Below are 14,646 nucleotides of genomic sequence, written 5' to 3'. Positions count from 1 at the left end.
CTTCACAGTAGCGAGTATGGGGCTATGTTTAGGATTTGTGCTGAAAATAGCCTTGATAATTCAGGGATGTTTTCGTTACTGCTGAGCAGTGCTCACACAGAGCCAAGGCCTTTTCTGCTCCTCACCCCACCCCACCAGCGAGGAGGCTGGGGGGGGCACAAGAAACTGGGAGGGGACACAGCCGGGATGGCTGACCCCAGCTGACCAAAGGGGTATCCCAGACCATATGGTGTCATGCTCAGCACATAAAGCTGGGGTAAAAAGAAGGAAGAGGAGGGAACGCATTTGGAGTGATGGCATTTGTCTCCCCAAGTAATCATTACGCGTGATGGAGCCCTGCTTTCCTGGAGATGGCTGAACACCTGCCTGCCGATGGGGAAGTAGTGAATGTATTCCTTGGTTTGCTTTGCTTGTGTGTGCGGCTTTTGCTTTACCTATTAAACTGTCTTTATCTCAACCCGTAAGTTTTCTCACTTTTACTCTTCTGATTCTTTCCCCCATCCCACTGTGGGGGGAGTGAGTGACTGGCTGCATGGTGCTTAGTTGCCAGCTGGGGTTGAATCATGACAAGAAGATACTTTCATTTCTCTGAAATTATTTAGTCACCAATTCAACTTTTTAAATAGACAGTGGGCTGTCTTTACAACATAACTGGAATAAAATAACATCTTTCCCTATAGCTACTAATCAGAAATCATCAATATCTGAGACTGTTCCTGACTATTCATCAAAAATATCCCAGGGTAAGTGTGGCTAAGATGAACTCTGCAAAGTGCACAAGGGATTCCAGAAATAGGGGCGCTCGGGGCAGGGGAATGAAGAAAACAATTTCTAGAGTTAAACTTTGACAGAATCATTGAGGCTGGAAGGAACCTTCTAAAATCATCTAGTCTACCCCCACTGATCAAACTGGGTTGGTTAGACCAGATTGCCCAGGATCATGTACCATCGGGTTTTGAATATTTTGCAGGATGGAAACTCCACAACCTCTCTGGGCAACCTTTGTGTTTGACCACCGTCGTCTTCCTTTCTGTGGAAATTCCAAATCGTTACAGCTCTTAACTCAGTGAAATTTCTGTAGCTAGTAGGTAAAACAAGCCAGACAAGTAAGAGGAAAAAAGCCTGCAACTCTTCTGCTTTGCCTCTTCCATTGGAAAAAAGCATGAGAAAAAAGTAAGAAGTCGTGTTTTTGTTGAGGTTGAAACAGCTTTTTCTGCTTCCTTTTTTTTTTTCTTCTAATATTCTTGTTTCCTTGCCTTTTCTGAATCCTGCTGGAAATTATTACACTTTGCACAAGGCAGTAGTATGCCAGATGCTGCCAGTATTACCATGTGTCTGCCATACTGTATCTGATTTAGACAAAAGCACTGATTACTGAAAAAAAATCAGACAGGGGAAGGACATAGAATGCTTGAAGAGCTCCATCCTATTTTTTTCAGCTTCAAAGGCTTCAAATCACCACCAGAGAATATGGATTTTTTCCAGCCTTGCAGTCTTAGGAAGCGTATCTCTTGCTGACAGAGTACCTTTCCTGTTGTACTTTTGTGTGCTTCTGGTTTTTAATGTGGAGGTTTAAACATTCTGTCACTTCCAAGTTGTTCAAGAGATAACATTTTCTAAATTTGCTTTGTAGTCTGAAAACATGCATTGGAGCCAGTCCGTCAAAGACCTCAAAGTACAAAAGAAAACTTTATGCTGTGACATCTTATTAACAGCAGCATTTGTGTCTTACTTTGGACCCTTCACAAAACAGTACTGCCAGGAACTGATGGAACATTTCTGGATTCCTTTTCTAAAGTCATAAAATGTAAAATTTACTGTACAAAATGGGAGTCTCCAGTGAAGAGTCTGTTTTGTTAAAGTTGATGTCTTTAACAAATTTGAAGTACAGATCTGTATTTAAAAGTGGCTCTTTGCAGGAATTTGATTTCCAGTATATATATATATATATATATGCATATATATGTGCACACATACACACACACGTACTTTCCTCAGATTACACATACATTTTGAGAGGAATGGGAGAGAGAGGTTAAGTTCTCTTTGGCAAAAGAAAATCCCTTCCCTTTCCAATTCTCAATGCCAAATTCTGTCCTTTGTAACACCTGTGTAAAAGCAAATGCTATAAATAATGATAGAGCTGTATAGCGAGACCTATTCTGCTTAGCTTTACAGCTCCAGGAATACCATGTAGTTATGATAATCCCCATTTCTCTGTACATGGAGGAAACAGTGATAGTACTCAATAAATGCCTAGAGGCGTAGAGTTGTCTCTGCTTTCTTCAGCAGAGAAGAAGCAGAGACAGCAGAAAGAAAGCTTTCTTCATCCTTCCTTGTGAAGGTTTGGACTGTTCCTTTCTTCCTTACTGCTGAAAATGCTCCTCACTTCTTCCTACTTGTTTCCTATTTCTCATGTGCCACAAATGACAGCATTATATCACGATTAATGTAGTTTATTCTCTGAAATATGTGACATATGGAACTCCTACCCCATTTTAAATCAGAAAGCTAAGGCACAGCAGGCAAGCTGAGTTGCCCGAGGACACTCTGGAAACACAGTTAAAGCCAAATCCAAGCTTCCCAAGGTCAGCACTCAGAACTGTGGGGGCATGTTTTTCTAGACATTTGCTTTGTGTGAGAGTTTAATGGTCACTAATTTGTGTGGAGCTTTGTTTTGCCTGGAACATCTCCCTGTCCTTTTCTACCAAAAATTTGTCTGCAGATAAAGTTCTTTCTCAAAAACCTTCTTCTACCTTGCAGCCTAATGCTGATAGGTAGAAAAAATTACCCCTGTATATTTGTTTTCAGTAGCAGGACCCTAGAAATAAATGTCATTCTTAACTCTTTTAAGAATCCTCTGAAATGGATTGAACATTTTTATAAATAAAAATAATCCATACTGTTACTTTTTAAGATGCTTTCACTGAACAGCAGTGAGATAAAATACCTCATTTCAGTTTTGATTGTTTTCCTGCAAGTGGGGAAGTGTGGAAAAGAGGAGAGAAATGCATTTGGGAAGTGATGTTAAAAATAGATGTTTATTAATAGTCCTCTTTAGAAAGAACAACAAGTAGTTCTATGCTATGAAGTTATCAGCTTTGTGGAGATACTGGGACAATAGATGTATCTATATATTAAAATAGTTTTCTTGCATTGTGTGAGAATTTGTATTGGAAACCCTGAAAACACCCCAATGCTGGTGGTTTCCACAAGGAAGTACTTCAGCTTATGGAAATGATTGTATTGCTTGCCTTACAGTCCAGAGATAAAACAAATCATATTTTCAGTCTTCTGGTATATTTAGATAAATGTGTTACATGTGGGAGATAAATATGTTGCATGCTTGCAGAGGGGAGTATATGCCTGTTGGTCCTTTTGTGCTTGTATTTTCAGCAAGTTCATCAAAAGTTATGTTTATTTTGGGCTCTGTGATTAGAATCAGGGGTTAGAAAATTTAAGGTGGTATGTATTTGTAATAATACGGTCACTATGACATTGTGCCACAGAAACTGCACTAGAGGTATGGTGCCGTTCTTATTAATGCTAATAATTGTGCAAATTTGGCTCAACTTGAGTATATATAATGATTTTCTTTATAAATAACCACCAGATTCACATGCTTTTTTATTTCAGCATGCACTTTTAAAAGAATCTCCAGTCTACAAGCTAGCACTAAGACTATACATGTCTAGGGAGGAGGAAAATTTTGATGGAAGAGTTTTCAACACACTTCTGAATGGGGTAGAAGATAGTTCAGACTAAATACTGGCGATGCTGTGCTTTCCTTTAATGTATGGGGTCAGAATTCAATCCAGAAATCACAAATAAGTAAGCCTGGGATAATGTCATGAAGGAATTGGTGGGGGTTTGCCCTTTGCTTCAATAAGGAAAAATTTAATTCTAAGCATCCAGTATAGATCTTCTTTTATGCTTCCACTCGGCCACTTTTTTTTTCCCCCCAAATAACTTAGTTATTCATTCTGTCTTACTCTGTCATAGTGCGTTAAGCCTTTCCTTTCCCACCCATACCCGTTCGGTAAGCACTGATTTCAGATGTTCCGTTTCATTTTGATTTCATCTCCTTGTAAATACCTGCGACAAGATAGTATCCAGCAAGCATGGCTGTCTGACGGCTGCTCTACTGCACGTGGAGACCGCAGCTTCCTTCTTGGCGAACAGGCACTCCCACGAGAACGGTGCCACATCTGGTGCCATGCAGGGAGCTCCAAGGCTGCCTCTGCCCCTGGAGATAGTCTCGTTCTCTGGCTTCTGAGCTTGTTAACACATGGCTGAGCTATATTAATAAGATACCATGGGAATCCTGTTTTTATAATTTTTGTGTGGATAAACACTGATTTATACACCAGAAATACCTGCTCAAGAGCATACATGAGCATTGAATTTGCAATATCAGTATCTGTAAACACTGAAATTTATAATATATGGTGGGTTTTTAACTTTATCGAACTATAAATATTTTTATAAATATTTATTTTTCATAGATATGATAAACTGCTGCTCATCACATTTCCTAGTATATTCTTTTGCATCTGAAACTCCATAGGGATCCTCCTTATTTTTCTGCCTAGAGAGCTTTAATTTATATTGGCCCCGTTATCTTGTGCATTGCACTGAGTCATGTCTTGCTGCTTGGTAACCTTGCCGGCTGAATATATTCCACTCTGATTCAAAGGTTCCTGTTCCTGTGACGGAGAGCCTGGACCCGATTGCCACGTTGACGGATGATGCTACAATTGCGGCATGGAGTAACGAGGGACTGCCCAGTGATAGGATGTCAACAGAAAATGCCACTGTTCTAACAAACTGCAAGCGCTGGCCTCTGATGATAGATCCCCAGCAACAGGGAATTAAATGGATAAAGAATAAATATGGAGCTGACCTTAAAGTCGTACGTCTAGGACAGAAAGGGTATGTGCATGCTGAAGAATTGGCTTTCACATTTACTGACCTCCAGTTCCCCTAATTTTTGTAAGGGATTGGTGTTTGTTGGAATGCATTTACCTGAAGACTTGAAATATTACAACACTGCTGCTTATTTATCCATAGCCATTTAAAATGGTGCTTGAGAGGGAAGCTTTTTTATGCTGTTTTCAAGTGTTGAGGAGGAAATAAAGTGGAAGTTGAGGTGCACTTCTTGTGAGGGGTAAATCACTTTTTCAATAGGTAAGGTGCAAAGCCTGATGATATGACCTTACTTATACTGTACAGTTTAGTCAGCAGAACACAGCATGTGCACCTTACAGAGGGAAAGATTCAATCCAGTGTGTAGAATTCAAGGCAAAAGCCAATATCAGGTCCTTCCCTGGTAAACAAACATGTTTTTAATTCTCATTGCTATTACTGAATTATATGTAAGTTGATAGCACTTGCATGTAATTGATCTGTTCATATCTTTTCTCATGTTTACTTTGATTTAGGGAGACAACTAGGTAAGATTTAACTGCTCCATTTCAAAGGGCTACCTGAGTTTATTTTACTGAATTCCAGATATAACACACAATTACACAGCACAGTAAATGGTCACAGTAATGCCTCATTTTTTAAATAAGTGTTAATCATTTTACCTGTCTGCTCCTCTGAATAAGCTCTTACTTCCCTCACCTGCCCTGATTTTTTTTTAGTTCTTTTTCCAAACCTCACAAATAATTATGATTTTTTCATTCATAACCTCTAGTACCCTTCTGCGTGAAGCTGTATTGTCTGCTTACTTATTCTTCCACTATTACCTACTCTTTTTTCACTGCTTGTTGAAACAGAGTTCTCCCAAGTCATTCAGATTCTAACCCTCCAAGAAAGTTTGTCATTTAGACGAGGATTTACCAAAAGCTATAACACAAAAACAAAATCAAAAAATATAACAAAATCTAAAAGATACATGTGCTCCCCCAACTTCTCTATGTCAATTCCAGTGTATTCAGTGTGGGGGTCTATCCTCATATTTGCTTATAAGAAAAGCCCCAAATATATATTTTTTTATTAATATGAAGACTAGCAAGAGCATAGGTAGAAAGATGTTGAACTCAAAACTGTCAAACTCTTAGCCATTGGGAAATTCTTTGTGAACGGTTTTGCATGGTTTAATCATGCTCTTTTAGAAAACCATCTCTAATTCTATTATACAAAGGAAATCTTTCTATAACCAGCATTTATCTAATATTTGAGGGTTTGGGTTTTTTTTATTTTTCATGTTAAGTTTTCTAAAGACCACTGAAAGAGCTTTGGCTTGTGGAGAGACTGTACTAATCGAAAACATGGGTGAATCTATTGATCCCATACTTGATCCTCTGCTTGGAAGACATACAGTTAAAAAGTGAAAGTAAGTATACTTGAGTAATCAGAATTTTTCCATGACAACTGGATCTATATTGCTTTGATTGCCACATTTTGCTTACTACTTCATAACCCTTCATGAAGTTATTTATTTCTTTTTAAAATGCAATGGCTAAAAACTGGTGATGAGTGGATATTAAAATGTTAGTATGTTCACCTGATTAAACAACAAAAATCTCCTCAATTCACGAATTAGACTCAAAATACAATATAGACATGCATTTGAGTTTCTCCACCCAAAGTGAAAATACTTACTTATTTTTACTTCAAAACCGGAACAAAACAAAGATGAGCATATGTTATAATTTGGCTTAAAAGAAAAAAAAAAATATTTCATTTCCATGTTAGTCATCTGTAGCGAAAGGAAAAGCCTTGTAAATGACAGACTAGATTTGGATGTAACAATATAGTGTTTTCCAGCTGCAATATCAGCTTAAGAAAACCATGCCTCCACTTTGCAGTGTGTTGCCTTAACTGTTTGTTGAGACACCCCATGAAACAAATCAATGAACTGGTTTAAAAAGGAAAAAAAAAAAAAAAAAGTAAAAAAAAAAATTACGTAAGGCTGAGGAAAGATGATACAACACGGGGCAGAATAAAGCAAGCCAGAGATGGGGACTCTTTACATTGGTATTGCTGCCAATGTCCTGTGCGTCAAACCAGTCCAGGTGATAGTGTTCACAAATCCATCGAGGCAGATGTAGCGGTGGTGTTACTGTCTCTTCAGTTTTAGCTAGAAGCCTAGCCTGCTAGCACCAAGACTCACATGCCCCATTTCTCATATGAGTGCTCCAAATATCCCAGTACAGGGACTCTTCTGAACTCTCCCTCCCAATGAAAGGGCTACAGCTCTGACAGCCATGTGAGCTCCACTGCAGAGGTCTGTAGCTGGACATTAGAGTGGGAGATTCAAATTTGAATTGGGTAAGGGAAGGCTGAGTTAATATGTTTTCCCTGTTCTGACCCTGCGGTGGCAGGAGTGGTAGATGGTACAAGTGAGGGTAACCTTATGTTCTGACCTTTTGGGGGGTGTGTCTGAAAATCTCATCTTTCATTCCCATGCTCCCTTTTTCCCTAAATTTTGAAGAATTGTTGTCAAATTTAGAAAATATTATCAAAAATCTTCCCTAAGGTCTAATTAAGATACCTTTAGATAAATATTTTCAGGATGATAATAAGAAAAATAAAGGAGCTTGTACTTGGTGCAAGAGAATTTCAGTCTGTATTGTCGTCCATCACTTTTCATGAAAACTTCTAACATGACTGTTGAGTCTTCAATGCAGCTGTCAATCTGCAGAATAATGTTGATTTGCGCTTGCATGAGAGTAAACTTGGTAAACCTCATTAAATATTTCATCTGATGAACTGAAATGCCGTGTTACTGTCTCTGCTCAAATGTGAGGTTTTTTTAAGCCTGAAAGTGCTCCTCTCTTCTATGCCTGTTTTCAAACAACCCACCAACAAGTTAGATTTTTCATGTTGAAGAATATGATATTTATTATGATAAAAAGTCAGAGATACCCCTGAAGTGTTTCTGGATGGGTCTCAAATGTTACTCAAAGAGTGTTTAGAGTGCTTGCACAGTTTCAGATTGTTAAAAGAGAACATATGAAAGAAAGGTTAAATAAAATGGTATCTAGTTTTGAACAGATTACCCAAGATTTTTCTCGACCCCCCCACCCCCCATTTCAGGCACTGGTGCCTGCGCAGTAAATCTAAGCAATGCACAACAGCTCAAATCTCCTTGCATACATGAAGCTCCTGGAAGATGCACTCTTGCCCTGCACTGTGAGATCTTGAAATGATTCCTCTCTCTTACATTTTTCTGTAGCGGTATTTGAAGTGCTTCAGAGTTAAGACCATATAGCTTGGTTTTTAGAACCTGTAGTGAAGAAACTCTACTGAAAATTAGAATTATACTGGCCTAAAAGAGAGATCAGAAATTGCACAGGCTAACAAGTCTTTAAGGCATGAGACAGAGGGATGTAAAACAATAGAAAGAAGTTGGATTGAAAAGGATAAGGGTCACAGCAATATAGTTTTGCATTTACTTAGCAAAGGCTTCTATGTAGCACAACAGAGCTGTATACACAGACACAAGCACAAATGTATGAAGCCATTCAAATACAGGTTCTTCTGGTGAATATTTTAAGCCACGTTACATGGCATACCATTCTGTGACTCACTGAAGATGCGGCAGGTCTCCTTTGTGGGGCACTGGTAATATATATACCCCTTTATTACCAAATAAGCAGAGTTTTCCTCATTCTGGATTCATTTCTCTTATTTGTTTATTTTAGTAGTTGTGTCAGGCACTTTGAATTTTTTTTCCTAATAAAGAAAGACTAGAAAGGTATTTGTGATAGATATGGTGCAGTCCAGCAGTTGAAGTTCATTAATAATTGGAATGTTGCAGAGTATGAAGTAATGAATACTAATTACTCCTTTCATGTCTGACAGCACCCTGTGGACCAATACATCAGCCCAGACTTTAATTTGGTTCTAGTAATGGTTTCATCAATAGTACATTAATTCTGTGTTTGAAAAGATATACAGTTGAACCTGACCCACACAGTAGATACCACTGTCATAAAATGGCCACATACTGACAACAACTGGATAATTACAAATAATTAAATCCACTGAGCTTCAGACAATCCTAATTTTAAGTAAAATATATCTTATCATATCAATCGACAGAAAGCATAGCAAGGGAGATTTATCAACTTGTACTCCTTCCAAAGCAAATTTACTAGCCTGCATATTAGAGAACTTGCTGATCTGTGAAGCAGCTTCATAAAAGTATCTCTCCCCTTCCTTGTTTACCAGGTCTGTTCTGGTGTTGGACCCTTAGCTATTCTGTAACACCAGCTTCTGGTATTGTTTCTGAATGAAGCCTGCAAAATAAATTCTCGGCTTCAGAGAACTTCACATATATGTATAAATTTACATTTTCCTCAAAACATGGGTGATGATAGGGTGAACTACAGATACTTGTTATCTCTGAAAATCAGACTTCTTGCTTAAGTGCCTTAGTATATATTTAGAAGACTAACAAGTTTTAGGTGTTCAAGTTTGGACATCTTTCTAATTTTAATTTTGGAGCTGCTAACCTTCCTAGTACATCTTAATACACTTTAGACTGTGACCTTATGTTCAAAATGGCTTCAAAATGCTAAGATTTTTTTTCAAATATTTTAAGATATTTGCTTTAAGAAGAGGGAGAAAGGAAGAAAGAGAAGAAAATAATTTCCAAAAAATATCAGTTGTAGTATATAGGTTTATGTAGCATGAAAGGCACAAGAAAAACTAAGTAAAATTTAGGTGGAACTTATTAGCAATGTGTGCAGAAATGATTCAAAATGCACATACCTAGATTTTCTGGAGCAGATAGACCAAGGCATAGAAGTAAACAGGTACCAATTCTATAAGATGTTGGGTTTTGGCCCTTGCCTGCTGTAAGAGGACTGATGCCATTGAATAGGTTTGGTATGGATAGGCTTGAATATTTGAGTTTTATCTGTGTGTTTCCTATCCTGTCTCCCCTGCACCGCTGTTTTGGAGATCACTGGATATGAGCATTAACGATAATAGATCAATGTCATTTTGACTCATAGGAGAGACGATGAAGGAATAAATTCATTGTTCATAAGGCCCCTATTTGCATTCACATGAGCTGTTACACCTGCTCAAATCGTTTGCACATTCACAAAGTGGTAGTCATGTCTCTTCAGTTGCAAGATTAGGTTATTACAAGATTCTTTAAGATGTCTTGAAATTTGATTTATGTGCAAATGTAGCTTGTGTGAACAAGTTTCCATTCTTATGAGGCACGACTATTATTCATGAAACAGCAAGACAATTCACTCAGTTTCTCCACAGGGAGAAGCTTTCCTTGCTTCGAATGTCTCGCCAGCTGTGCAACTTTAAGGCAGTGCTTTTCCCACTGAACTAGTTTGACCAACTTGCACAGTTTGCCTACTGAGAGTGCCTAGTAACAGCTCCATTCTGTGCTTGTTTTCACCTGATTTATTCAACTTCATTCTCTACATTACTTGTTGGAGTTTGCAAGTCAGTTCCAGAAGCTTTTAATTTTAAGCAGCAAGAACTGAAAGAAGGCTCCTTTGGAAAATGAGTTTATCCCTCTTTCTTCACACTGAAAAATATTGTTTTCTTTTCCTTTCCTGTCCAAGAATTTATCACTTCTCATTCTTGCTGAGCTACAGGAAGGTATCCTACCTTGTGCCATTTAGAGTCATGGCATGTTTTGGAGAACATCTGCCCTGATGAAAGGTACTCTCTTTAATTTTGAGTTGCATGAAAGTATCTGCTAAGAAAAGTTTTTGCATAAACTCTTGAGCCATTTCATGATATGAAGTCATGTTCCTATACTCAAGAATTTTTCATGTTTATGAGATCCTGTCTTTGAAAGACCGAGGCATTGTTTCCTTAGGCAGCTCATATGCAAGGGAAAAGCAGGTCTTTGTGCCGGTAACTCAAATTCTGACAGATCGGACAGGTGTTGCACTATTACTAGATGTCTCATAGCTGAGAGTTTAGTGCTCATGTTAGCTTTTGAAATTTATTTGGTTTTATATTTGCTTTTGCTAAAAATCAGTTATTCCTCAAAGTGTACACAGGATTTTTAAAGTGCTTTGTGAATCCCTTTTGAGTCTCTTAATCTCTTTATTTCATGATCTACAAGAATTTCAGCATTAAAAAAAAAAACTAGCGGACAACAATCTCTCTTTAATTCACTTTGTATGTTCTTAAATAACATGGAGCTGGAGCTCACATGAAAGATACTCTGTCTATTCCTGGGTAGAATGCATTAATTCAGTCTGTTCTATCTACCTCTGCTGGTGAAATAGGAGGTGTCCTGGTTTCAACTGGGATAGAGTTAATTGTCTTCCTAGTAGCTTGTGCAGTGCTATGTTTTGAGTTCAGTATGTGAAGAATGTTGATAACACTGATGTTTTCAGTTATTGCTAAGTAGTGTTTAGTCTAAAGTCAAGGATTTTTCAGCTCCTCAAGCCCAGCCTGCGAGAAAGCTGGAGGGGCACAAGAAGTTGGCACAGGACACAGCCAGGGCAGCTGACCCAAAGTGGCCAAAGGGGTATTCCATACCATGGGACATCATGTCTAGTATAGAAACTGGGGGGATTGGGGTGGGGGGAATTGCCGCTCAGGGACTAACTGGATGTCAATCGGTGGGTGGTGAGCAATTGCACTGTGCATCATTTGTACATTCCAATCCTTTATTATTGCTGTTGTAATTTTATTAGTGTTATCATTATCATTATTAGTTTCTTCTGTTCTATTAAACCATTCTTATCTCAACCCACGAGTTTTACTTCTTTTCCTGATTTTCTCCCCCATCCCACTGGGTGGGTGGGGAGTGAGTGAGCGGCTGCGTGGTGCTTAGTTGCTGGCTGGGGTTAAACCATGACAGAGGTTATGAAGGAAAAATTACCAAAAGTAGAACTTGTTTTTAGTAATTTCATTGACAACCATTTTTTTTATATACCTTCTATCATGGACTTCCATAAATAGTGCCTATATCTGCTACCTTTCTTCAGAATCCAGAATCCAGAATTAACCTCTAAACAGATACATTTCATTGAAAAAAATGAAGTGATTCTACTGGGTTTCCCCACCTCTGTGTTTATCGTTGTTGCTTATACTCCTTGAACCGTGTGAGAGCAATAACAAAACATTTATTTTTCCCAGATCTGTAATTAACAGAAAACCTAGAACAGCTGCAGTAATAAAACCCACTGAGTCATTATGTAGTTTTTGCCTTTCATAGATGATAATCACAGAAATTGGTAATTTATTGCTCCTGTGAATTGAGAACCCATAAAGTAAGTACTTGAATCCAGAACTCTAAAGCTTATTATATTGCCACATAGACCCTCTGAAGTATAGTGTGACTCCCTTAGCAAAGGTTTATCCACTGACATAGCAACCTGAAAAGTTGTCTTTTGTCAGATCTCTGCTTGTCTCTTGTCCCTGTGTGTGCACTGAAAGCGAAGCAAAATTCCTCTCTCTGTGTCAATTTCTACTGTTTTGTTCCTTCCAGTTGGGGCCAGTTTTGAAGGCTGTGGAGAGACCACAGTATCAGATTTGAAATCCACGTTGCAGAACTGGAAGGTGAATTCATATCTACCTGAGAAAGTTGTATTATCTGAAGGACATGACTGTATGGCTAAATTATTTCACTATTATACAAGCATAAGCCAGGAAAACTTGTCTCCCATAGTTTGCATGGCAGTAGTATACAACATATATGTCTGATGTTGAGTTTTGTGGAGCCACGGGTTTCCTAGAACTAGACTTATTAGGTTATTTTTAGGAATTCACTTGCAGTATATCATAAGTGACTGTCTTTTCTTCCTGACTGTTGGTGAAATGCAGAAGTGCTTCCAGCACGCCATTTCATTTAGCCTATGTCTTCTGGCTAAGGGGATGTCAGAAGCAGGCAAGGATGTTAAGAGCTGAAATATATGTCCCTGACTCTGGTAATGCCCTATGATATCCTTGAAAGAATGCAATGTTAAAATTTGTACATAAAAATACTTGGTTTATTCATGTTCTGAGGTGGCTTTCATTAATTGCATTTTAAGTGTTTCGTATCTATGCTATTGCAATCACTTTGAAGATTAATTTGACTTAACAAATGTCAATTTGAATTTTGTGAAAAGGATTTATATCTACCTATGTTCCATTGTATAAATGTTCTACTGACCTTTTTTAAACTGAATTTTGTTACTAACATTTGGATCTTCTTTCTTGGCAGAGAACATTCAAAGCCATTGCCATACAGAAAATATTGTACTTGTGCTCGTGTGTGGCAGGTGATGGCTGAAGGTTGGCATACTGCTCACTGTGCAAGTAGATGACACAAAGTTGTGGCACCTGCTCACACCAGACCAGATGCACAGCACACACTGTAGTCTATAAGCAGTCTTTCCATTTTTTTGGTGCTGTGCCATAAAAGTAGGAAGGTGAACTTTATGTTGCCTCACCACTGGGCTCCAGAATGGTTCTTCAGTGGTAGTAGTGTTGCTGTATGAGACAGGCTGGCACCTCTCGTTAAAGACAAGGGGTTAGTAAATGCCATCTCTTGAGTAAGGGATCTTATTCAGTGAATAAAAGGTGAACCTAGTCTCACTCATTCTTTCACCCAGCAAATAATTGATTTGGAACAAAACATTTAGTAGCTTGCCTTAAAAAGTGACTTTTGTTGTTCCACTTACCAGCCCTTCTCTCTCCTCTGGTCTCTATCAGTTTGTTATATGCATCTGCTTATGTTTTAGGATTTACTGCTAAGCTATTTCAAAAGATGGAAAAGTGAGCTATATTTAAGAAAATGATTGTAAGAACTAACAGCTATGTCATTAAGGGTTGTTTGAAAACTTTCCCAAGTTTGTGGTAAGTAATGAAGATAGACATTTACCCCTAAGCCACAGACTCTTCAGTACAGCAGTGAATAATCTACGTGTGTCTGCTGTATATGCAAATGAAACTATGCCAATGAAGAAATGCTCTCTGTATTCTTCATATAATTTTGGTGTGTTCAATCATCCTCATTTTGTTTCTTAAGCTGCAGGCACCTAGAGTTTGGTTTGTATCCATTTCCAGTGCTGCCAAGATCATGCAGTACCCATCTTTTGCAATCTAAGATATTTATGGGTTTTTAATTTGGTGAGATCCCCATTCTTGTGCATTTTATTCCTTCCCAGATATATCAAGATTGAGGACAAAGAATGTGAATTCAACAAGAATTTCTGTCTCACCCTTCACACTGAACTGACTAACCCTCACTACAAGCCAGAACTGCAGGCTCAAACCATCCTCATTAATTTCACTGTCACCAGGGACGGGCTGGAAGACCAGCTGTTGGCTGAGGTTGTTAGTGCTGAAAGGCCGGACTTAGAAGGAAGTAAGGTAAAGACTAACTTTTGATCTGTCCATTACCCCTTCTGAGATTTTAAGACTAGCATTAATATGCCTGTTTGAATCTGCTGTACAGTAATTGTTAGTAACCCGTGTATTAGAAAGATTTTAAAGGTCAGATTCTTCAAAGCTTAGAAAGGACTTCTACTGATTTGCTCAAATCCGTGCTCCCAGAGAGCTGGGCTTGACCTAAAGCTCTGCTAGAAATTAAATTTATTGTGATCTTATTCCCACACTTCTCTCTACTGCTTGGTTTGCTCTGTGCATTGCATTTAATTTACAATGCAGGATTAAAGCCCTCTGCAGTGCTTTGTGCTTCAGTGATCTTGAGCC

At 38.3% G+C, this 14,646-nt stretch overlaps 1 protein-coding gene across 1 annotated transcript in view; it reads left to right on the top strand.

Annotated features, from left to right (window-relative positions):
* DNAH11 (dynein axonemal heavy chain 11) overlaps positions 1 to 14,646 on the top strand; it is a 151,916-nt gene that overhangs the window by 114,878 nt on the left and 22,392 nt on the right. Inside the window, 4 exon segments of the mRNA XM_049798917.1 lie at positions 1,634 to 1,807; positions 4,697 to 4,932; positions 6,218 to 6,340; positions 14,100 to 14,304. Of these exon segments, the coding sequence (XP_049654874.1) occupies positions 1,634 to 1,807; positions 4,697 to 4,932; positions 6,218 to 6,340; positions 14,100 to 14,304 (738 nt within the window).

The sequence above is a fragment of the Accipiter gentilis genome, chromosome 4 (genome assembly GCF_929443795.1).
Source record: "Accipiter gentilis chromosome 4, bAccGen1.1, whole genome shotgun sequence".
In the NCBI taxonomy this organism is placed as follows: domain Eukaryota; kingdom Metazoa; phylum Chordata; class Aves; order Accipitriformes; family Accipitridae; genus Astur; species Astur gentilis.
This window is presented reverse-complemented; position numbering and strand designations above follow the sequence as displayed.